The 25,992-nt window shown below is 37.9% G+C and overlaps 1 protein-coding gene across 2 annotated transcripts in view; it reads left to right on the top strand.

The window, feature by feature from the left end:
- Nucleotides 1–25,661, top strand: part of AMMECR1 (AMMECR nuclear protein 1) — a 105,478-nt gene extending 79,817 nt beyond the window's left edge. For both annotated transcript variants that reach the window (XM_075763638.1, XM_075763639.1), the window contains 4 exons: nt 6,151–6,265; nt 14,573–14,663; nt 16,362–16,458; nt 21,151–25,661. In XM_075763638.1, the coding sequence (XP_075619753.1) occupies nt 6,151–6,265; nt 14,573–14,663; nt 16,362–16,458; nt 21,151–21,265 (418 nt within the window). In that variant the 3' untranslated portion in view covers nt 21,266–25,661. The remainder of the gene's footprint in view (nt 1–6,150; nt 6,266–14,572; nt 14,664–16,361; nt 16,459–21,150) is intronic.
- The last annotated feature ends 331 nt before the right edge of the window (nt 25,662–25,992 follow it).

Genomic DNA, 25,992 nt, shown 5'->3' with positions numbered 1-25,992 from the left:
TTCACAGTTGTTTTCTTTCCTGGAAATTTTTCCAGTCTGACAAAAAAAAAAAAAAATTCTTTTTCCTTGCATTCAAGTGATTTCATGATGCATGTAAATCAGTCCTTGAAATCTCCATTTAAGTTGGCAAAACTGTGCTGGTCATAAATAAAAGCTGTTAGAAGCCTGTCATGTGGGTTGTGTTAGGCTGTCTGATCTCTTACACTGAAAGCTAGGAGAATTTTATTCCTAATAATTTTGCTTTCTGAAGAGCAGCACACTCTGCCCTGTTTTTCTGGCTTAAAAATTAATTGCGAATCGTGACTTGGAAGCTGCTGTTCTTTTCTGGTCTCTGCCAAACTGAGTTATGATAGCTGATTTTCATTAGGAAAATACTGGTGATCTGCTTAAATGTTCCTTAATTTCTTCTTATTGAAGTTACTGAATGAAAAAGTAAAAATCTCAACTAACTTCCCTGATCAGTAACCCAGCAATGGAACAAACAATAAATATTGACTTTTTTTTTTTCCCCCCGAAACACTGGCACCAGGTGTCTCTGCTGTCGTCTGTTTGCTGTTATCTAAAATCCAGTGAGTTTGCCACTCAATTTCAGGATGTTTTAAATTAATTGAAGAACAATATCTAGGTCCTTTGGGCTCACTTCATTGACATAGGGCCATTTCTTTTAATGCATTTTCTAAAGTAATTCTGCTAAGCACATTTTGCTCAGTGAAAGAAGCCAGAATCTCAGGGTTAAACTTACTGAGCTAAATGAAAAGAGGTTTTCAGAGCAGATAGAATTTCAGTCCTCTGCTTACCATCCAAAAGGAGTGCCAAGGTACTGTTTATCAGAAGAGGGTAATAGTTTGTAAAATGAGATCTTTAGCCTGTTTTTCATAACTACTGATGATATTTGAAGAACTATTTAGATGCCAGAGAATTATGGTTTGGTTTAGCCATGTTTAGTGTCGGAAACTGGTTAAGAGAAAATTGACTGTAGCAGAATGAACTGAGAAAGTAATGGGAAATTTATTTTTTTAATTGGATTTTTTTAAAATTTGATGAAATTTATCGGTTCTGTTTTGATTACTCCTCCAAGAGCTGTGTTTCTACATGGTGCGCTGAACAGATTGTGAAAGAGAGGCTGTCACAAAAAGTAGATTTTTAGGAGTTGGGGATCTTGGATTCTATTCTTGATTCTGTCACTGACTCACCGTGCAAGCCTCCCAAATTGCGTGAGTCACTTACCGTCTCTGCCTCATTTACACTTCCTATAAAAGTAAGTATTCTGTGTACGTTGTCCAAGGTTTGACAGTTTCCTTTGCATCTCCGTCCCCTGTGTCATGTTTAAGCCCCCAAAGTAATTCCCAGTAATGTACAGAATTGTATCCAGTTTTGCCTAAGATCGCTGTCCAGTTTGGGTCTGGAGATGTGACTCTCCCCCAAAAATAGGTTTAGTGAGAAATTTTATTATTAATAATTGTCATTGCATAACAAAGAATAAAATATTAAGAATTTAAATAATTTAATACCTTTGTTCATCTGCACCTAAAGCCTTCTTTACAATTTTTGCTACTTACGTGCTATCAAACTTTTTTAAAGGATCCTTTAAATTCAGTCACAAAGATTTTCAGGCACTTCTAAACAGAGTAATGTAGCTCCATTACTACTACTTATTTACTCAATTTGTGTCCTGTTGTTTCTTACCCATCTGCCAGATTACATTTAAGAGTCACAGTTTCTTAAAGACTGAAGCTGACTTTTTTTTTAAAGCATTTTTATAGCCTACAGAAATTATAGCTGGACAATACAACAATATATTGCATTTTGGTTCACCTGCTCATACTATTTCAGATGATTCCAAGAGCTTCTCTGGTGGTATTTTACAAAAACAAGATGTAGTCTTAAGGAACATAAACCTTGTTTGATCTTTTGCTAAACTTTATGCTGTTTGTCATGGTAACTCAAAATACTTTGAACAATTTCCTTTAAATATTTTCCGTGTCTTTAATGTGTTTGCAAATTTTTCGGTATCCCAAATACAAGAAGGAGTGTTACATGGAAAATTAAATTATTGAAAAACATTTCTGGAGAGCTTATGGCCAAATAAACTTCATCTGAGGAGAAGCTAAGATTTGTATAGCGTAGCTCAGCTGAAGAAAAACTGATAGTTAAGTAACATTCTGTTTTGTTTTTTTTCTTGACTGGCAATTTCTTGATCTTAGTAGGATACCCAAGACTATAAATGAAGTTTATTTAACTAGAAAGGCATACGAGTGTGTGCGTGCATTTTGTGTCTAAAAATAGCTTTCTTTGAACAAGATTCAATTTTGATTTTTGCCTGCTTTGCTTTTAACGTGGAGCAGAACTCCATGTATTGGCCAGCTAGCATTCCCCTTGCTTGGCACTGCTGCTTTTCAGCTCTCTGCTACCAGGTACTTCATTTAGTCAGCAGCAATATAGGTGAATTCATTCTGGGTATTAAGGAATAAAGAACAGATGGTTTAGAAAACACTTTTAAAATTAGTATTTTTTTCTTTAAAAGTAGCTTTGAACTCTGCCTATTTTTTCCAACTTATTTTACTAATTGTCTTCACTTACCCTTCATTAATTCTATGTTGAACAGAAAAATTGTGCAGTTAATGTTTTTTAAACCTGGTATCTCACATGCCAGGTTTTGTTCAGTAAGAATCCTTTTGTCTTTCTAATGGAAGAATTAACAGAAGAATATGGCATTGAAAAAGATTGTAAAATCATGTTCTAATACTACAAAAATAATGCTTCCATCAAATAAACAGAACAAAGTCATCTCTACTAATCAAGAATGCTGACACACAATTATACAGGTACTTTTCATTCGGAACAGCTCAGACCAGTAACAAGCTGTTGCGCAGAACAAGCATACGTTATCCCGTCTGTATTTTGTGCTTGCTTTGAGTTGGTCACCAAGAAGCATGCTAATGCAGCGAGGCAGTAATCTGAATTTACATACATACGTCTCTGTAGAGTGTACGTAACGTATGATAAATGCCAACCTGCTGCCTCTCGAAACTGATAGCTTTCTTCCCAGAACAGGAGCAGCAAAGGTAAAAGCTCGTGCAAGCTTTGTTATCCTTGGTAAGTGGTGAGATCTGCTGACGTTTCTGAGGGGGAGGCCAGCCTGTTAACCATTGAGAGCTTTGCTGCCCATGAGGAACTCTACTGGGTGTGATGACATCCGCTGCTTCTACTGACATCACCAGAACAGTCCGTAGATAGTGATTTAGTCACTACCCACAGAGATGAAGTTTAGGCGTAAGGATAACGGCTGAACTCTGAAGGGAAGCATCTCTAATGATGTATGTCTCCTGCTAACCAAGCATTAAAAAATGCAAAAATGAAAACAGTTCATCTGTGAAGAGATGATACGAAGCTGCTCTTAGGTCTTCGAAAGGTATCTGGAACTTACTTCAGAGTTTCAACCATGGTAGTAATAAAAGACTGATCGATAATTACTCTTTAAGTGCTGTATATTACAGTTAAAAGGTAAAACATTTCCTAGTTTTAAAGTAGCATATGATGCACCTCGATCAAGCTCATTAGGGCAGGGTTATTAAGTTTTAAGCTAGTTCTTCTAAAACTGGCACCCGATACAATTGCTGGATGATTTTAATTTCATAAATTTTATGTTAGCAGATGTAATATTTCACGTGTAGCTAACCAGTACAAATAAATGCTTTCTTGTTGGCATCTCCCTTTGGTGTGTTTTGTTCTAATTGCTGATTGTTTGTCAACACAGATTTCTCCAGGTAAATTTTGGTTTTGCTTATGTAACAACAGAGACAAAGCTGTTTGGAAAGATGACAACAAATTGTAATATGGGGTCTGGAGATGGGGAAAGGAGGAATAGAATAGCAGCAATATTCTGTATTGACCGATGACAGTGGTGTCAGAGACAGTGGCTCAAATCTCTGATCTTGTTCTGCCAGGTATCTCGCCCATTTTCAGCAGCACGAGTGTTCGTGCAGGTTACACGCACAGATGTGCAGAGCCACGGAGGTGCTGAGGGGCAATTTTTCGGCAGGCTGTCGAGGTAGAATAGCACGTAGCTGTTCTGAAGGAACTAGGTATAGTTGAAATGGTGGTGTCATTTGATAAACAATATTTTAGTTACCATGAGATAGTTAGGCGAAAGCAATCAAGGCATTTGTGCCAGTGTCATATTATTGAATAATAGAATTAGCAAGCTAAGCTTGCTCATACGTATGCAGCGTTCACTGCGTTGCTCTGATTTCACTAAAACTGAACTACTTTCTTTGCTGTGTATATATGCCTGAGACTTACGTGCCTTTCTGCTTCCACCGTCTTCGCGTGAAGGTTCCGTATCTCAGCTTTTTATCAATATTCCAATTTGTTGTGATTCACCCTTCTTGTTTCAAATTATTATCTCGGCATTTGAGCAGGCTGGCTGAGACCTGGCTTACGTGTGTGTTGTATGATGTTTGTTTCTGTACAGCTTAGAGGGTGTTAAGTTAAGGATGGTTTCTCATCTGGTAATGCCAGGGCAGCAGATCTTAAGTGAGTGGGAATTTGCCTGAGACTTCTACTGCTAACATTATTGGGACGGGGCTTACACCTAGAGTAGCCACCCTTTGTGTCAAAAAGTGGAAATACACAAATGTGTTTTGGCAGCTTTAGGAAGGGGAATTGAAAGTTAGTTAAGCTCCTAGTATCAAGTTGTGTAAAAAAAGAAAAAAAACCCAATAAACCAGAAGTTTTTTGAAGGTTGTAAATTCACAATACAGGAAATGTTTTGCGTGGTAAGATTATTGCATAAATTATGAAAAACAGGTTTAAACAAGTATTAGCAATATCCATGCATACAGTTGTTTCCTAAAATAACTGAATTTGTTCTTTCTTGATGAAATAATGCTTGTCTTTCTGGGTATTTTTCAGTAGAGTATTCAAATTCCCATTAGCTAAACTTTACATATTTTGCTTATGTGTCCTTATTTGGTCTGCTTTAATAAAGTTACAGTACTCTTCATATGAAGTGGTGGTATCTGATGCAGAGATCTGATGCCCTATTCTAAACACCATGGCCATGGCTGTCGTCATACCAGCTGATAACAACCACTGGCCATATGGCAAGTAAACCAGCTAAGAATGATTTAATTGGTAGATGAAACAATGAGACACATGAAGAACTCGGTAATTACTTTAGTAAGTCTCTTAAATTCTCTTTCCTCATCAAAAAGCTGAGTTAGCAGATCACTGCTTTTGTTGGAGATGAGCATGTCTGTATTCATACATGTCATATTTCCAAATCTTTAAGACAATAAAAATTTGAGATCCCATACTCACTTTAACCTTCCCTTTTCCAATTTAACTGGTTCTTAACCAAACATATGCAAGTAGGTTTTTACAAATGTTCTTACTCATGGTAGTGCTTACTGTCTGTTAACCGCTTTGTTTTTCGAAGCGTGCTGGAATGTGCACAGGTAGCTCCTCTCTGTATTGAATTTTACCCCATTAGGTGTATGTTTGTCTATAGAATGGTACATTAGCCTTAGGATTAGCGTAGCTGTTTCAAGCTTCCCTGTTACTAATCATTACCTCGGCTTTGTAGAACATTTTCGAGTCCTGTAGGTTTACAGGGCTGCAGAGCCCTTGGATGGTTTTACCTTTTTATCAACTTTGCCAGTACGCATGAATATTATTCTTTTTTTTGGAGAATATTCTTGTTGGGATTTTTTTTTTCACCGAATAATTAAGTTCTACAGTTTGATTACTGTATTACATGTTTGATTATTGCAGAATTTCCCCCTCTACTTTGTTTAATCCTTTTTGAAAGGAGTTTACTAAATTGCAAGTAAAAGAGCTACTGCTTTTATAACTTTTTCCAAAAAACTTTCAACTGTTTCATTACTAAGATTGTCACAGTAGCAAAATCAGCTCAGGAACAATGACCCTCAGAACATCACCTCACTGGCGAGCCAAGAACTGAAACAAATGGTTAAGGAAAGAGTTGGGAATCTTGGTCAGTGTGTTACACTGGCAACTGGATTATCAAGCTGGTCATCATTTCATCAGGATTTTTTTTGTCCTTTATACTTTTCAGTTGATTCATTAGGTCCTTGAACTTTAAAAAAAAAAAAAAAATCCTTTGAAATTGTGTTTTGTCTTCAACAGTGCCCTTAAAGATAGTCGTTTCCCCCCAATGACGAGGGATGAGCTGCCACGGCTTTTCTGCTCAGTGTCTCTACTCACTAACTTTGAAGATGTATGTGACTACATGGACTGGGAGGTAAGGATGTCAGCTATCTTTTAAGAAAATTACTTTGATACCATGGACATCTATAGCAGAAGTAATACCCTTTGAATTAGCTGCATGTATTTAGTGTAGCTGTTGCTGTTTTGCACTCTATACACATTGTTTTGTGCATAGATTCAAAAGATCCTTTTTGATGGAACTGTCATCGCCTTAAAAGTCCGAGCCATAAAAATGGAATAACGTTGTAGTCTTGTCCACTTCAGCACTCAGAGTGGTCTGCACGGCTGTATTTATATCTAAGACTCCATCAGGCACGGTAGTGTCCGAGTGCTGGTGTCCTGAGACCTCTTTTGCAGCATAGCTAACTACTGAAACATGGTAGATCAGTCCATTGATTCTGGAAAGGGGATGTTCCAGTATGAAAGTCAATAGTCTGATGTATGCTTCTGGAAACAAGCATTGCAAAAGATTGCAGTCCTAAGCCAAGCCGCCTGATTTAGCTTGTAGGAGTGAGCCGTTTGTCTTTCCTGAAACTTTGCTTTCAGAGCGAGTGGTCTGCACAGACCCCACAGAGCCTTTATGCAACGAGGCCGAGAAAATTGTTGCTCTTGTTTTCCTTTGCTCCTTATCCGTGGAGCTGAATCGATTTTAATTGTTACGTTCTAGGAAACCTGCATGCGTTCTCTTGGAAAAGCAGCTTAAAAGAGATTAAGATGCAAACGCTGCTTTCAGAATTCTTTCTGGGAAGGTATACTGAAGGAAGTGTTATTCTGTATTACTCTATTTCCCAAATTATTTGGTATTAGACACTTGCAAAAATCAAGTTACTGGACTTAAGATGAACTTCTCATCTCAGTCAGTATGGTTGTTGTGTTGCTCTTTGAGACTCTATTTAAGTGGACATAAAAAGTTGTTGAAATTGTCATATATGATAGTGGATGTGTTATAATGCCAGAGACACCACACAAGTTACCGCATTTCCCTTTAATAATGACTTAGCCCTACTTAATTTTTAGGATTTCTTAAGAGAAAAAGAGGCTTTCTATTGTATTCAGACATAACAAATGTACATTGAATAGAAATTTCATTTGTTCTTAAAATGGTAAGAGGCCCTACTGTATCAGAATGGTGGTGCCTAGCTGTAACCTCAGCATTATGAATTTTACAGTAGTTGAAAATCTAGTAAAAACGTGTTTCCTGTTCAACTCGTAACGCCAAGGGCTTCTTACCTTCTGATACCTAATTCTGAATGAGATGAGTGTAAGTTTCCTTTGGGATTTATCAGCATTTTCACCATAATCAGAATTATTCATGCCAGACCAAAAATAAATCTTAGCTGAAACTGCGTGTGCATTCTCCACAAGAAGTTTTCTTCAGAGTAGTAGTTTGTCCTGTCACCGAGCTGTTAGAGTGCTTTAAACAATGTTTTCAAGTAATCAAAACTGTAGTGATTTTTAATACTAAACCAAGCTAGAAATCAAAAAACTGCTGGAATTTTTCTGCCTTACTAGGTTGACTTCTGGAGGTAATATTGTTATATTTTCAATTTAATTTCATTTATTATAATTTATTAAAAATCAGATTATGAATACACTCAGAAAATGTCTCTTTGAAAGTGTGAAGTGCATATTCAAATAACATTTAGCTCTTTCCATGTGGTAGTCTGTAATTACTAGATGCAGTTTTATTCTCTCAATAATAAACTTCTAAGATGACCAGAATATTCATCCTTAAAGAGAAGCTGAAACTAAAACCTGAATTCAAAAATCCACTCTCCCTTGGAAAGACTGGTTTTAACTTTGTTCTTGGGAGACTTCTGATTCATAACTTTAATACTTGTATAGAACAAAGGGGGCTTTTACTTTCAATGTCCTTTCTATATCCGGTTGCAGAATCCTTGAGACTTCAACAACAGTGTAAAAAGCTTAATGCAGAAGTGTAGTCTTGCTCAGTTCTGATTTTATGGATTCTCACGATTTGTCTTATTGGAAAGCCCTGACTTAGGAGGGAAGAATGGAGGGTCAAAGATACAATAATCCTTGTGTTCTCCATTTGCTTAGTTGTTCTCTCCTATTTCATTTAAGGTTTTTAAAATTTTTAAAACCTCTAGCAAATTCCTAGGAATTCTAAGAAATGGTCACAAAGTAGGTTCTGTGATTGGTTGGGGTTTTGGTGGGGTTTTTTTCTTTCTTTTTTCCTCTAAGTGAAACGTGCTTCTCAAGTGAGCGTATCATACATAGTTGTGGATGATCCACAAGTTTTCCATGCAAAAGGGGTGGGGGGATGTATAAATATGACAAAGATAAAATTTGTGATTGTTAGTCCTTAAAAGAACGATTCATCGCTATTGGTGCCCCTGTCAGTGAGACAGCTTATGTCATCCATGGTTCTTTTAAGGGAGCTGCAGTTATGCAATGTTAATGGCAAAAAGATGTTTCAGGACGTCTGGAGTATGACGTGAAAAGAGATTCTGCATCTTTCGTTTTGTATGATGCTGATTTCCGGATCATCCTGAAAAACCTCAGCCTGGTTAGGACCCCTGACCTCTGTGGGTATGCTACTGATGATCCCATGGGAGCCAGTTCAGCAATTTGCTGACAGAGGTCACAATATTTCAGAACTGCCGATTCGGACACCTCACGGGGCTCTGGTGGCTTGGAGACCAGATCATTTGAAGACAGGGCTCAGGAGTGTCTCCTGTATTCTGAAACAGAGTGCTAGATCTTCTTTTCTCTCATTAATGAATTATCTTCCCAAACTAAATAAATTAATATTTCAGATGTAAAAAGCAATGTGAGATCCTTTTGCAGCAGAAACTTCGACCAAGTAAACAGGAGATGAGTGAATTGACAGCTATTAGCTCCCATATGATTTTTCAAATTGCTGCAATTGTCACCTTTTTATAAAAGTACTTGGGAGAAAGTGCAACCCTTTAAAGGACCACTTCAGTGCCATGGTTCATGAGGATGCTTCCTAAAATATAATTTAGCATTCTTACTTACATGTGACTTTACATGAATTGCAGTGTACGAACTGCTTCTTCATTTCTCCCGACAGAACCCATGACACACTGCTGGGGTCCAGTTGCTGCTGGGGTGGGGTTTCACAATCTTTCCATCTCAAAGAAATGGGCAACATGAGAAACTCTAAAATATGTTTCTTTTTTTTGATAGTACTGCTCTTTAATAAAAGATCAGCTATCAAAGGACTACCCAGGAGACAATTCATAAAGACCAACTATTTTTAAACACATTTGATATTGATAGCAGTCGTTCTTTCCCTGCATAAACTCAGCTTTATCCATATTTCCAGTCTGCATGAGCTCATCTTTTTGATCTGTCCTTCTACCAAGTCTTTTCTTTCCTGCACAAATTTGAACTCCTGCCTCAGGGTGCCTCCAATTGTGCTGTTGCTTCTTAATGCAGATAGACTTGGATCTCACCTTGCACTGGGGACTGTGTGTGTGGCTAGCAGCCCCCCAAAAAAATGACTGCAGAAGCGTTTGAATAGATTGCTGTGAGGTGTCATGGCTTTGGGTCCTTTAGAAGGATCTTGTGTTTAGTTTGTGAAGCTTGTAAGTCAAAATTTGGGCAAATAAGCCTATGCTCAGACAGTCGTGTGAGTGGATTTGGGTCCCAGAAATGGCATGTACAAGGTGTGATCACATCGTAGGTCTTGCGATTCCAGCTTTGGTGCTACAGGCTCTGCCTTCTTGAGGGGGTACGGCTGCAAGGTACGTTACAGTGAGAAGTGACTTAATATATCCCCTGTGTGCTTCTTTTTCCTAGAAATACAGAAGAGAAAAGCAAACTGCCTCTCCTCATTTCCTCTCTATTTCATGTTATAGCAAGCGAACACCTTTTTAATTTATTTTCTCATTAATTTAATTAAGAATTTGTGGGAGTTTTTGCTAGAAGGTAAAGTCTGTCTTGCTAATTGAGACCCTCTCCTCATTTTTTTGTTAAAACATCATGAAACATTGTAATTATAATAAGAAACTTTTTGGAAAACATTATTGTAATTCCAACAGGGTAATAACTAACTGGAATCGACTAACGACTCTTCCTTAAAATACCCTGAAAGAGATCTTTGCCCTGAAGTTGCTGTTCTTCAGTGAAGTAAAATCTGCAGAACTCTACATGCTTGCTGTGTTGATACAACAGGCCTTTAGCCTGTGTGCACGGGTTTAAATATTAGCTTAAATAGTTGCAGACGATAATGTTGATGGAAAGGTGGCTTTTCATTGTTGACAAAGTTAGTACATTTAAGAGTTGTGGAAATTCTTTCCTTCCTGCAAGTGGAGTGGCACCAGCAACTCTTACAGCTTATATTCCTTAGAACAGAGAAGAGTCTTGATCTCAGTATTTTATTCTCTCTGGACGATATTCAGTGATTCCATGTATGTAAATAAATGATTCATTAAAAAAGAATGCTTGTCATGAAGTAGAGAGCATATCTCCTGAGTAGTTTTTTGCCTTCCTTGTTAAATCAGAATATTTAGGCCCTACTAAAGATGATCAGAAAGAAGCCAGCGTATTTGCTACAAACATGGGGCTAAAAAAGCAGTGGAATTCAGCTAATAAAAACTGCGGTCAGCTTCTAAGTAGCAACAGTCGCTTAATTAGAAGTGTTCTGTTTCCAGACAGGTTTGTATGCAGCTATTTCCATAGTACTAGTTAGGTAAATAAAGGGGAAAGTCACTATGGTACGTGGTATCAGAAGGAATACTATACGAGTTATGGGCCAACTGTTTTGTTTGAAAACGTTTCTAGCTTGCCGCTGTTCAAAGATCGATCTGACAAGCCGTAAGTCAGTACAAGGATTAGCCAGGACCCAGACCAGCCTGATCCGGTCGTTCATGCGGTTACGGGAAAGCTTGTGTGAGTAGAACCGAGAGGCCGAAGCGGAGCTTGTCGCAGTTTCACTGGCGCGCTGGCGGTGAGGATTGTACGTCGAGCCGCGTTTCTAGTCTTCAGTGGAGAGCAGCAAGTAGTGAGTGGACTTTGGGAACAGGCAGATACTTGTTTCTAACACCAAGGAGGTGGTGTGCTACTCCAGCTCTGGGATATTCCATGTGGATTCTCTGTAACAGGTTCTTTGTTATGTGCTTTAATGTATTTCTGAAAAAAATGTTTACAATTAATTCACCTTAAACCAAGTAGTTGATAATTGCATGCAAATCTCTTACAGATTTCAGTGCAGTAGATCAAACTGAACAGAATGATTATTTGATGATCATTTACTCCACAGCAGACTAGAAGCTTTAATTTCAACAAGGCTTGATGTTTTAGATGCTTATCCAAATTCCATGTTGATAGTCTAACGAGAGTAATGTTATTTCTTCCTCTCAGCGTGGTTGGAGGGTCAGTACAAGAGGAACAGATTTGTAAATTGTGTTTGGAACTTTGAGTCAGAACAGTAGAACATGAGAGTTGCTTGAACTTCGGTTTTGGGGTGGGTTTTGGAACAGTTTTTTCTTGGCCCAACTGAGATAGATACAGAGAGATATATATTATGGACGATAATCTAGGAAGTGCCAGAAGCACTTGCCAAAACAATAAATGTGGTGTGTGCATGTTTTCCCCCATCCTGAGGTGTATGTAAATAAATGATTCATTAAAAAAAGAATGCATATAAATGAATATGAATGTGTATAAATACACAGTAAAGTCTGAAGTACTGGTGAGGTTACTTGAGAAGTAAAATGAAAAAAGTAGTTTAATGCAATCCTTAGATTTAGTGAAAGGTCTGTGTTTTTTAATTAATACTGTCACTGGAGTTAGTTTTAGGTAGCCTCTGGCCACTTACACAGTGGACCAAAAAGTTTATATGCACAAGTATTGCATACATAATATATGGTATTTCATGCTCTAAAACCCTATAGAAATATTTCTATTGAGGAGATTGGTTTGTTGCCTTTCTAAGTCTCTCTCCTGATCTCCCTTTCCTCTCCCAGTAGCAACCGTCTAAATAGATTCCTATCCATGTGGGAGGCTGACACAGCAATGACGTGATCTTCTTGCAGCCCAGGATACCTGTATGTAGTCATTTCCCTAACAAATTGTAATAAATGAGACAGAACTTCAACTCCATCTGCAGAAGAAGATTGTTTGGTTTGGTTTTCTGAGCTGCACAGATGTTGTTATTCTACAAAAACTCCCTTGTAGTTTATCAGTATTTTTAGTTTGAGAAGCATGCCATAGGCTTTGTGTGAAGTTCTGTGCTGAGCCTGGTAGGCAAGCCAGGTACAGTCCAGTTAATGCCTTCCAAACATAGACCTGCCCCTTCCCTCCCACCTTAGAGAGGAATATTTTGGGGAATTTCACTGAAGTTTTCATCAATACGGGAACGTTAGTCTCTTGAGGAAGTCAAAATAAATTCCCGACTGTGCTCATGCCAATCTTGGCGTGGATCATTCTTATTTTGCTTGTGTGTGGCTTCCATTTATTTAACTCTGGCCTGGTTTTGTTTAACTGGAGTTAAACAATGAAAAGCCATTTGTGCAGGACTAAGCGTACTGCTTAGCTGTGCAGTGGGAATTCATGCTTCACAGGACGCTATGAAATATTCCCAACCAGAGGAATTGTGGGTGCAGTTGTGTTGCCTTATTCAATTTGCTCTACATCTTTTTCTTCCACAGACATGGGGCTAAAAGTCCATTAAAATGGTTAATCGGAAACATCCAGTGTAATGCGATTACCTACTGCTTGAATGTTGCATCATACTTAATACATCACTAGTGCTTCTGGTTAGTTTCTCATGAATACTAGATGGTCACTATTATGCGAAACAGTTGTGTAGAATTTAGAATCTAATATTCTGCAGGATTCGAAGGTGTGCAAAACCTGAAAATATTGGATCTTGGTGCTGAGGCAATTAAATGTAGACAGTTACAAAAATCACCAGCTGCAAAAACTTGGAATGAACTCGGTAGGCTTGTTTCAGCTTCTAACAGTTTCATTTTACTTTCAGGCCCTTTGGGCTCATAATTACATCATCTGAGTACACAGATTTGATGTTTCTAGTGATTATATACCCATGTTATGAAAGTTAGGTTTAGGAATGTTTGGTAATGAAATGTCACGTTAAAATTTGCAGTGAATTATGTTTGTTAGTCTCAAAGTAATTTTTGCTATTTAAGAAATGTTAGGTTCATGGGGAGAAATTGTTGAGGCCACGGCCAGCCACAAGAGAGACTCTTGCCTCCCGTTTCCCTGTGCTTATATCATATATACAGATTATAAAGATTAAAAAATAAAGTCTTAATATAAGCAAATATGTTAGTTGAACAAGTGGTAGAGCTTTGCAAATATTACTTATTTGTTTTTTGACTGTCCGTGCAGTTACAGTAAAATGGGTTGTCACTGGAAAAACTGTTACAGCATTTTTCAGTTAATTTTGTGTCCAAAAAGAACTGCCATACCAAATAACATTACACCCTTTTAAACATAAACTGTTTGTTTCCACATACAATGTTGGGAACTTTGGATTTAAATGGAAATAACATCTTAGTTATGTGGGCATGAAAATAAAAATCTCTGTCTACGAATGCTTTGTGTTCACACACAGAACTCAAAAGCAACTGAAAACGTACTGGCAAGGGAGTATGTTACGGTGTGCCTGATCCAAGCGCAGGTGCTCTCACCAGACTTACTGGACCTTGAAAAGAGGGGTGCTTAAATAACGCCCTGGAAAGGTGCCTGCCATCTTTTTATGGGTTTTGTGGGGTTTTTTAAACTTTTTTTTGGCAGTTCAAGTTTATATATGTCTAACTCCTTGGTACTAGTAATTTTGGTTTCCATACTGGCGTTTTGTGATATTAGAGTACTTAGAAGCATGGAGTAGGAGTTGAAGCTGAATTCTTTGGAATATCTTCTTTTTCCTCGTCATACATTAGCAGAAATTTTGAAGGCTCCAGGCTCGAGTTCATAGAGTGACAAATCTTCTGTTGTTCAGTTGTTACTTTGAACAAAAGTAATGCTCTTAATTGAAGCGTCATTAGATTTGCTGGCTGTTTGGTCGCCTGCAGATTATATCTGGTGACCAGGTGATTTTATCAGCAACAACATTGCTGACAGTGTCAGAGGGAGACAGAAGGACTTCTGCATCTCTGCTGGCTTTCCTTCAGACCAGAAAGGAAGCTCTTGTGCTGCTGCTGACCTTACAAGGCTGTAAGGTGAACGCCTTTCAAAAAGATTACGTTGACTCTTGTACCTCTTAAAACTGTTTGCAAAATGGTATTGACCACGGAAAAGTTCACATTTTGGGTTTTATCATGTTAGAAATCTTGTGTGTCTTTTTTTCTTTTAATGTACTAATAGAGCTGCCGATTTCTTGCAGGTGGGTGTACATGGCATTAGAATAGAATTCATCAATGAAAAAGGATCAAAACGCACCGCCACCTACTTACCGGAGGTTGCAAAGGAGCAAGGTCATTGTTGCACTTTATTTCATATGATCTGGTGAAGAATTTAAACATACATATAAATCTAAAATGCAATATTTGACCTTGCACTGATGTCAGATGATGGAGCAATATTTAATTGTAAGAAGACTCTTATATAAAATGCCAATTACATGCCTGTATCAATCCCCATATAGGGATTCAGTGAACTGTAGCTGTTTATTTAAACAAGTCATAAATGGTGTAGCTGTAGGAAAATAAAATGTGGAGGGGTGGTACAGTGCTGTCAGCCAGCCTCACGGTGGTTAAAAGCTGCCAATTTTCATACAGTTGTTATGCTGTGGTATTAGTGACATGCAAAAACTCTATTAAATGATGGGATGTCTGGTCAATTATCTTAACAGCTGATTTATTCCTAAATGTGCAATGATCAAGGTTTGATTTTTTTTTTTTTTAAATTAGGTACTTTCTTCTAGTACTTAATTCCTTTTATAAACACAGGCTTTCTGGATTTTTTTGGTGGATGGAAGGGGATTACTTCCAATATGAAAGTCCAAAATAACGTTGTTAAAGACCCTTTTAATAGAGGCAGAGACTTAAGTTTGTGAATTAAAAAAATGATAGTAGATGTTGTTGAATAGTACTCTTGGACTAAGCAGCTGACCATGCTCACTGTGGGTTGGCAGTGTGTCACAATCTTTGACATTTTGCTTTTTTTTTTTTTTTTTTACTTTCTTTTGCTTTTTATATTTAAGTTGGTCTACTAAGGAATAGGATGAAACCTTTACTGAGGATCATCTATAATTTATAATTCTGTTTCCAAATAGTCACTTAAAATTGTCTTGGAAAGCCTGTAAACTCTTTTTTTTTTTTTTGCTTTTGTAATTGAATGTTGGCTAGTTAGGGAAGTGGGTTTTTTGTTGAGACCTTTGGTGATCACTTCACAAGCTTTTTTAATTCAGTAATTGGGGGGGGTGTGTGTGGTTTAAATTTCTAAATAGGTTTATTAGACCATGCATTGCAACCTGACTTTTTTTAAAGTACCCAAAACTACCTGTTTGTATTTTTTTATGTACCCAAAACTACCTTTTTTTTTTTTTTAAATCGAACAATGTGACTAATCTAATTGCATCTTTTGGAAATAACATGTCCAACAGCACTTAAAATATTAGGCTTTTTAAAATCAATAAATGGGAGTTTTGAATAGCATGAAGATTTTATTGAGAACAATAATGAATCTGTGTTTTTAATCCATTGCTTTTTTTATTACCCAGCCACCTATAATATAATATAGTAGTTCAGAAATTAGAAACATCGCTGTAAAGTTAAGTGATATTTATGGAGAAGTATAATCTCTGCAGTTCTCTGCACATGTTCAACTAATAATTCTTTTAAATTTTATACAGAAATTTAATTTTTCATACTGTCATAGCCATTTATAATGTATAAAGTAATTGTGATACGTGATCATACCTGAATAGTTCAGAAAAGTTTACTTTCGTATCTCGCCCCTATCTAGGACACCTGGATATAGTGTGTTCGCTTTTAAAATATTTCAACTATGAGATAAAAATACACATTCTTAGGTAGGGAAGAACAACCTGTGTTTTATACAGAACTTCAGCAGAGCACTTTTGTTATCAATAACTACATACTGTACTGTATTTTTGTAATACCTGTTCTTATTGCTGTATTTCTCACTACTTTTTGCTACTAATTCAACAGGATGGGACCACATTCAAACCATAGATTCCTTATTGAGGAAAGGAGGCTACAAAGCTCCGATTACTAATGAATTCAGGAAAACAATAAAGCTAACCAGGTATGCATCGTGCGATACTACAGATAAGTCCTGGTTTTGTAATACTGTGATGTGTTCGTTCCTGGTAAGTGCTTATTTCAGCTGTTAATAGTGAGCTTTCCTGGATACATTATTAATAATTTCTTTCTTTTCACAATAGCAGTGTGGACTTTTGTGAATCCCTGTGCATCGCACAGGGAGCAAGAAAGCAAAGGCTGTTGTTAAACATCAGGCTGAGTGTGTAGCAGGGCACCTGCGTATTTCGTTTCATAACTCTGAAAAATCTTAGCAGTGTACCAGCTCTGGCTTTTTACGGTTTGTTCGTTGGCCGTAACGATCTCCAGGGGCTGTTGTTAACAAGGATTACTTGCCATTGACAATTTGTATTTGGCAGATGGTGCACTATGGGGCTGCCACTGTGAAGGCCCCTCCGAACTAGTAATCTGTTCAGCTCCCGAAGCAAGCACTGCGGCTTTTTTATCTCCTGTGGAGTACAGGTTTCTCTTCTCTTAAGAGGTGTCATGTATGCAAACTAGATACATGTCAGTGGACTAGTTAAACTATGTCAGGGTATCTCAGGAGTGAAGGCATGAATTTAATATTTATTTCATACTCTCACTCTCGCACACTAGTGTGTTTTGATTTTGCTAATTTAATAAATTGTGTTCTTGAGGGCTTCTCGCTGGGTAGGAGCCAAAATATTTTAGAACTAACAGCAGATATTCTGCCCATAATATTGTAGTTATATGGTGAAGGGTGGGGGAGTAAATGTCTGTAAGAACGCCTTTCAAACTATATATTTTTATAAGCTTGCAGTATAAAATGACTGCTAAATTCTGGTTATCTATTCTATGCTTGAAGAAATAAAAATTTTTTAAATTGTACATCATAAGGACATAGTGACTGTTCATCCTCTTCAGGGAGGCCACACCTGACATACTATTAATACAAATAACAAAGTTAGAATCCTTTCTCCAAACTGTTCTCCTCCCTGTCTTCTATCAGCTTTCAGGGACTCATAGGGTCACAAGATTAGTTCCAAAAATTGTGTCTATATTACTTGTATCTGTGTCGTGATTTCTTTAGAAATTCTTTCCTCCTTAGTGCAGCTAGATGTAAGCCAGACTTGACTTCCTTGTCCATAATTAAAAGCCAATCCTTTCATTTTGGACACTTGAAAATACTTTGATTCTCTTGATTGTTTATGCACTTTTATAGGACAAAGACCTGAGATTTTGGTTCTTTTCAGCTTCTGCGTTTGTCATCTTCATCTACAAATTTTGCTATTACTTAGCAGTAGTTTACATGTAGACCTGATAGAAGGCAAAGCATTTCTTAGAAAAATAAATATTTCAGTATTAGAGGAATTGTTCAGTGATCTTATGGACGAAGAATGAAGATTTTGCATCCCGGTGACCGTTCAGAATTCTGGATTCTTGTAGGAACCTGATTATTGTGGAGTAGCTATGACTAAGGAGAACATGCTATTCTGAAGGTTAAATTAGGGAGGAAAGATTTACAGAATTCAGCTAAATTTCCAAATGCAGAATCCCAATCTCCTTTTGATTTATTTCAGCTGTACACCTTGTTGTCTTCCGTTTAAAAAGAATATATGGAGATAGCTGGGGGCAAGAGTAACAGTGCTGTAGTTCTTAAATGACAATTTCTGTACACCTCAATAAATAAGGAATATATTTTTCCAAGAAACAAAAATTGTATATAGAACACATTTTCTTCCAGCTACATGATTTTCTTTGGAAGAAAACAAAACATTTGTAATGTTCAGAAAAAAAATTTTTTTTTATGGCTGTCTGGCTTAAAAACTTAGCTTCTGTTGACTAATATTATAAACAGTAGTATTAAAACAGTAACCATTTCCCAGCATCAGACAACCTTTTTTAGAGCCTCATTTTAATAACTTCTTGTTGTACAGTAAAACATCTATTGGAAAAGTGGAATAAGTGCTTTTAACTTTTTTCAAGTCTCTGAATTAAAGTAAATGTCCTGTGTGTGACTAAAGCTTTAAGCTGATCAAAACTAGTCGGTTGCTAACTATCTTCAAGTTAATACCAGTAGTTCTGGCCATGTTTTGAAGAAGAGAACTGAAAAACAGCAGAGCCGTAAGAAGCGTTCCAATTCTAGGAGTCTGGACGGTAACCGCATTTCCTCTTCCGTCTGAAAGCAGAGATGATGAGCAGATGTGATTCCACCCAGGCTGCTTTGACCTGCTTACAACCACCTCCATTAACTGCCAAGCTCATGGTTTAGTTTCATAGTGGCGAGGGGTATCATTCAGCTTTCGCGTGTAGCGCAGAGTGCCACACGCCATTCGCATCAATTCAAGAAGAGCTGCAGCTAATCCCTCAGCAGAGACCAGCGGCTGTTTGTTAAATTAGTATGTCATTAGCAAACACTGGTGTATCAAGTAAGTGTGGGCACCTTTGGCGCTCTGAAACGCGAGTGTAAGGTGTTCTGCTCTGTTCCTCGGGCAAAGAGGCGACAGAAGCAAATGTGTTTGCCACCTTAAATTAATTGCTGCAGTTGGTAACTCCACAGTAGTTTAAACTTTTGTGTTGGGTTGCGAGTGCAAGTGGTTGAGCCATCTGTTGTGTTTTTTTCAGACCTAAAAGAGGAGAGAACAACCAGAGCAACTCCAGAAGACAAATATGATAGAAAGGAGAGGTGGCAATGTTTTAAATCACTGTAGCTGGATTCACCAAATCTCATCTGTCAGATCTCTTATGCAAGGTCTTTCGAAGTGAAATTTGTGGAAATGTGGAATAGTGTTGGTTTTGTGTAGATTTTACGCTTCTACAGATAAGTGTAAATGTGGCGATACGTTCCTTGTTGTCAAACAATACCAATGCAAGTATATCCAAGATATCTGTTGTCAGGGCCTGAATTCTGCTTTTAGTTACATATAGCTGGCTGATGTTACTGTGGGATCTCTCTCTGTTATTTTTCAATGGCTTTGGGAGTCTGGAGAGGTCCCACTTGACTGGAAGCCAGCAAATATTGTCCCATTTTTCAAGAAGAGTAAGAAGGAAGACCCTGGTAATTACAGGCCTGGCAGTCTCACTTCAGTGCCTGGTAAAATTATGGAGAATTTCATTCTGGGAGTTAATGAAAAACAGTTCAGAGATGACACAGTCATTGGTCATAGCCAGCATGGTTCACCAGGGAAAAGTCCTCCTTAACCAACTTAATTTCCTTTTATGCCATGTTCGCCCAAGAGAAGCCAGTAGACGTGGGATTCTTTGATTTTAGCAAAGCTTCTGATACTCTCACAGTGTCCTGCTGGACAAAACGTCCGGCACACAGCTAGGCGAGTCCATCATATGTTGATTGGGTCAGCAGCTGGCTGATGGGTCAGGCTCAGAGTTTTAGTAAATGGGGTTACATCAGGCTGGTGGCCAGTCACCAGTGGGGTTCCCCAGGACTCAATTTCAGGAGCAGTGCTCTTCAATGTTTTTATAAATGACCTGGATGCAGGAGTCAAATGTACATTAAGTGACCAATGATAATAAACTAGGAGGAGCTGTGGACTCCCTCGAGGGTAGAGAGGCCTTACAGAGAGATCTGGATAGACTACGGAGCTGGGCAGTTGCCAGCCATATGAAGTTTAAGAAGAGCAAGAGCAGGATTCTCCATCTGGGGTAATCCCCCCCGTGCAAACTAGGGGACCAGAGGCTGGAGAGCAGCCCTGCGGAAGAAGATCTGGAGGTTTGGGTTGATGGCGAGTGGCATTTAAGAGTGTGTCCAGAGGAGAGTGATGAAGGTGGTGAAAGGCCTTGAGGGCAAGACTTACAAGGAGCAGCTGAGGTCACTTGGTTTGTTTAGCTTGGAGAAGAGATCGCTGAGGGGTGACCTCATCGCTGAGGGGTGACCTCATCGCTGAGGGGTGATCTCATCGCAGTCTACAACATCCTCAAGGTGGGCGGCAGAGGAGGAGGTGTGCTGATCTCCTCTCTCTGGTGACCAGTGATAGGACACGAAGAAACGGAATGAAGCTGCGTCAGGGGAAGTTCAGACTGGACAGAGGAAAAGGTTCTTCACTGAGAGGGTGCCTGGTCACTGGAGCAGGCTCCCCAGGGGAGTGGGCACGGCACCAGCCTGTCAGAGTTAACGGAGCGTCTGGATGATGCTCTTTGTCATATGGTTTAGTTTTAGGTAGTCCTGTGAGGAGCTGGGAGTTGGACTTGATGATCCTTATGGGTCCCTTCCAACTTGAGATATTCTATGATTCTAGTCTAAAAAGAATGTAACTCTGTTTAACGTAGCTGGGATTATTTAAAAGCAGAATTTGGCAGACAATTGATAACTGATTGTTTAAAAACAGCCCCAAAATCTGTGGTGCTTGTTTACAGTTTTTCTGTAGGGAGTTGGCTGAAGATATGGGACATTCTCAATAAATCAACATGAGTTTCTATTCCCTCTACTGCAAGCAACATAGTGGGCAAGAATTTTTAACAGTTCTGTGTGCTTAAAATATTTTTCATAAGTACTTCTGTTGTAATTTGTCATGTGATTCAAGAATGACCCTGACAACCGTGCTGGGTCCCTCCCTGCCCTTGTGCAACTGAAGTTAGTCTTACTCCTGACGTCAGAAGTACAGAGCTGTTACCATTAAACATACCACTAGTGCAGTATTTTCAGTTCTACTTAGAGCTTCCTGGCAACAATTTTTGAATTTGCTTCTTTGCTCTTTTCTAGGTACCGTAGTGAGAAGATGACGATGAGCTACACAGAGTACCTTGCCCATCGTCAGCATCATCACTTCCAAAATGGTATTGGGCACCCCCTTCCACCATACAACCATTATTCCTGACACTGAGCCGCATGACCAGTCACTGGACCTCTCTGCAGACCTCTTCCCAGGAGACCCTGCCCCTTCTTGGTCTAGCTATCTCTATTACTGTACCATTTTATGATGATAGTTTCCGTTGCCATGCTGAGACTTCCTAGTTGGTTAAGCTCATCATGGCAACGGGAGGGAAAACCGCATTACTACAAAGATCCCATACTTTTTTTATTACTGAGTCACTGCAGATTTTTTTGCAGCATATATAGCCCTTGGGGTTTTTATGAAATTTTAAATTTCTACTTCATTAACATTGAATTATATCAATCAAGGCTTTCTGTGACTGTGGATGGAAGGAAGAGTTTAAGGATTGCAGTTAGGGATGCTTTGCTTAGCAAAAAGGCATTCATGGCTTTTGCATTGATGGGTGTGACAGGGAATGAAACATATCAGATTCAGGTATTATACTAGACAATGAATTCCATTTTCATAACGTTCTTACTAATGTTGGGTGTGCAGTATCTCACCCCTGCAGTAGAGATTTCATGTAGCTATGTACATGATCTTCAGATCAGCACGTAACAGCCTGACCTACAGAACAGCACATAACAGGCTGACATACAAAATGCTTTTTGGACAAAGAGAAGCAGTTACTCGTACAATGAGCGGTGATGTTAACACGGCATCATTTTCAGAATCAAGTGGTCTAATTGATAGGGCACGACGTAGTCCAGCAGGCTACCAGATCCCTCTGTCTCCTGGTCTGTGCTGGGAACCGAGGGCGATCCAGCCCTGTCGAGACTAGTCATAGCGATGCATTGGCAGTGAGACGATGCCTTTCTGATGATCTCAAATTAGGAATGACATTTGTTTTTTAAAAACAGGTTGGTGAGTAGCAGATGTCGTATTAGGAAGAAAATGGATTTAGATTTTAGTGCCTTTGACTATGACATAACTATATACTTATATATAAAATTAATAGAAAAAATATAACAAATACACCAGACATTCTAGCAAACTATAGTGAGTCTGCTCTGGCATCAGGTTTTTGGGGATTTTTTTAAAGGGGGATTTTTTTTTAATAGCAAACCTCTTTTGGAAAAGAAAAATCCTTGTTTTGTTTTTACTTCTGCTTTTGAACTTTTTGAGTTTTATCAAGTCATGAGTAGTTAGATAAAGTTAACTATTGTTTAAAAAAGGAAAAAGACTGTTGTGAAAGAGCACAGGACAAGTATGCCATAATTTTACGTGTTTTCATCTATTACAGGAATAATACTTGAGAGCTGTAAGTACTGTGTAATAATTCTGATACCCCTCCACACAGTAGAAGAAAGAAAACTTATTGGAACTTTTTCTTGCTGTAAAAATAGGATTTAGGAAGAGGTATGTGTGGTATATTTGCAAGCCCAGTATATGGTTGGAACTAGCTTCTTGCTCATGTGCCTGCAGAACTCCCACTAATACCTGTTGTCGTTCAGCGCGTATTCTAGGGGACAATAGATACCGTCTATTATAGAAAAGACCTTCCTAATATGAGCGAGTAAACCACAGTAAGCAGAAATTCCAGTTATTTTGAATAATGAATGTTTGTAAAAATATATATAAAATTCAAATAGATAAATTAAAATTCAGTTGTTAAATCAGGCTACTTGTAAAAATATTTCAATACGGTTTCGGATGCGGATAAATTATGCTCATCCCTTACGTGAGGTTAGCTTTGCCACTTCATTTCTATGGAGGTTCTTGTAGAAGGTCTTTGGTATTCCTTCATCCACAGCATTTGATGTCCAAATACTAACATTTTCAGTTGTGATGCCTTAATTTATAAGCAGAGGGCCTGAAATTTCAGGAGCCAAGAGATGCCAGCCAGAAGCTTCAAAAATTAATAGATGTTTATACAGAGGCTATTTTGGATGATACTGTTGTCTTGTTTCTACTTGGGGAACACACTTAAATGGATTAGTCTTCAAGTGGAAATTGTGAACAAGTGGCTACCTGATAGAGTTGTGTTGGATTTTATTTTTTTTTTCCTTGCCCTTATAGGGAAACTGAGCACAAACTGAATCATTCTGCTGCAAAAAAAAAAAAAAAAAAGTCATCCAACCCCATCTTTACCTGTCATCTCGTTACAGCATGCTCATGCTTCTGTATGAGCTCGTTGTTAGAAGTTTTTTAAAAAGATCTATTATATATAAAAATATATATGTATTGAAAGGTGCTAATCAACCTCAAGCAGGTCACGTGACTGGTCATGCGGATCTAAAATCATATCAGATTTTTTAAAAAAATCTTCGATATATGCAGATGTTATACAGAATTTCTTACCAGTGTAATAATGATATACTGATGAATAAACAATCCTGCAGGTTTTTAAGGACAAGGTCAGCAATACTTCCCACCATGGCTTGGGGGGGAAAAGGATAGTTTTGTCTCCTTTTTGTATACAGCATAATGCACAATGCATTTTTGTCTATCTCTTAGTAGCTGTTGCTTAAAAATATAGTTAAAAGGGTGTTATACAAACTGTAAAGGTGTGCTTTCGAAACGATTTAATGCCAGACCCTCCTGGACCAGAGTTTTGTATCACTAATTAAAAAAAAACCTGTTACAGAGTCTGTGGTCAATCAGATTGAATGATATTTTTATTTTTTTTTAAAGATTGGAATAATCAGTCTATCTACAGTGTTTCTAGGGCACCTACCTCCTCAGCATGCAAGTGCTGAAAATGCCATGGATTGTTTCTGTGTACTTGTGGGTTTATTTGTACAAAGCGTGCAGTTCACTGTGACGTGCGCTGGGACAGAACAGGTCTGTTTGCGTAAAGCTGATCACCAGTTGCTTTCACAAATGTCAGTCCCTTGTAGTTATGTTTAGGACCCTTTTGGATATATTGCTGGGTTTAGATACAGGTGGGTTTTTTGTTCATGGTTTTGTTTTTTTTTTAAATTTGGGGTACTTTATAAGAAGTTAAGGTACAACCAAGTAGCTTATTTCACTGTTTTTTAATTTGGAATGGTGATTTTTTTTTTTTTTATGAGCACTACTCAGTTTGCCTTACTGCATTAAAGAGATTGTCAGGGTTTGGTTTTTTGGGTTTGTTTTGTTCTTCGTTCTTTTGCTTAATGTTCCTACAAACCCTGTGCTGTAAACTGAGTTAGACAACAAAACCGTAGACTTGACATGAAACTATTACTTTGTCACGCTCCGAGTGGCCTTCCTTCTGCCTGGACCGCTGTAGCACTGACTCTTCACCGTCTCAACCCCGATGCCGATCAGAGCAGGGGAGGGCACACTGGAGCTCTGACCTCAGATACACTATTATTAAATCAAGGCGGTCAAATCCGTTTGCACACCCTGGCGTTTGTATACGGACCTCTTTACTTGTCTTCAAATGTGCGGGTTTTTAAAAATTGTTGTCTGGAGTAGGTTACATCTCTTATGTGTGTTAGATCGAACCAAAGAAGCCTCCAGCCATGCCCAAATGCTGCTCCTAAAGCCTGCCTTCCAGTCCTTACAAAATCCCTGCAGGATTAAATGTGTTGAACTTTTTTATTTTTGTACAGTTTCTAACTGATTTTTGCTAGTGATGTTAATTGAATTAAGTTTATTTGGGGAGTCTGAATATCTCCTCCATTTAAATAAACTGGTGACTTTCCTTTTATGTTAAAAAAAAAAAAAAAAAGAAAAATTTAAAAAAAAAAAAAGAGAAACCCAATGTGTGCCTCTCAGATTTAAGGGTTTCTGGTTACATTTATTCTTAAGACCAGCAATGATTCTTTATATACAAAGATATGTTTTCCTCGTTTTTTATTACTGTTAAAGAAAAAAAATAAAAAATAAAAACCTCTTTCTTTGCTCTGGACCCAGTAATTGCGCTGGTACACAAACGCACTGAGAAAACAAACTTTTGTTTGAAACTTTTGTAACAACTTATGACTGTTTTTGTATATCAAAGTTGATTCTTTTCAAGATATTTGGATCTAGTTTCTAAGTTATTTTAGTGTTTTATATGTTACAAAAAAAAAAAAAAATTAAATTGTTCACCAGCATCTTGAGTTATCTTTAATGCAATGGTGACACACGCTGGGCTTTAGAGCTACCTGGAGTAGCTTGGAAGGCCTCTGTCTTCTCCTTCCTTCCTTAGTAACTTGATTGATTACAATAATATCACGGATTACCTGAACCCCCTTCCTTTATAACTAGATCCTCCTTCCTTCCACATTTAATTGCTATTAGTGTGAAGAAACTGTTGAAATGGGCATTTTAATATAAGTACGGCTTAAAAAGAGAAAAATGAGGAAAAAGCAAAAAAAAAATATATAGAAGGTTATCTGTGGGTCTGTGAGATATGGCTGTGGAAAGATATTGTAGTAGTTTTAACACTATTGTTATTACCTTTTAAATCATTTACCCAATAAAATAAGGAAAAAGAATCACTATTTCTATTTATGTTTCTCTGCTTAATTGTGTGGCTTGCTCAATTTTTATTTTTTTATTTTTTTCCTTTTAAGCATTTGTACTTAGGGTTAATGTTAAAGGCTAACAATGCGTTGGAGTGACTCACAGGAAGCTGTTTCTTTCACTTTGCCTACGGTAGGGACAGATTGCGGACGGGTGCATGCAGCACTAAACATTCCAAGTTAAATCAGCGTTTATATCAGTTACATCAATTTGATGATTATTTAGATCAGTATTTATAGCAGGTCAGTTTTGTAGTTTTTATGTCTAACTTTAAACAGGACTTTTGTCCAGGC

The sequence above is a fragment of the Balearica regulorum genome, chromosome 11, assembly GCF_011004875.1.
Source record: "Balearica regulorum gibbericeps isolate bBalReg1 chromosome 11, bBalReg1.pri, whole genome shotgun sequence".
Classification (NCBI taxonomy): domain Eukaryota; kingdom Metazoa; phylum Chordata; class Aves; order Gruiformes; family Gruidae; genus Balearica; species Balearica regulorum.
This window is presented reverse-complemented; position numbering and strand designations above follow the sequence as displayed.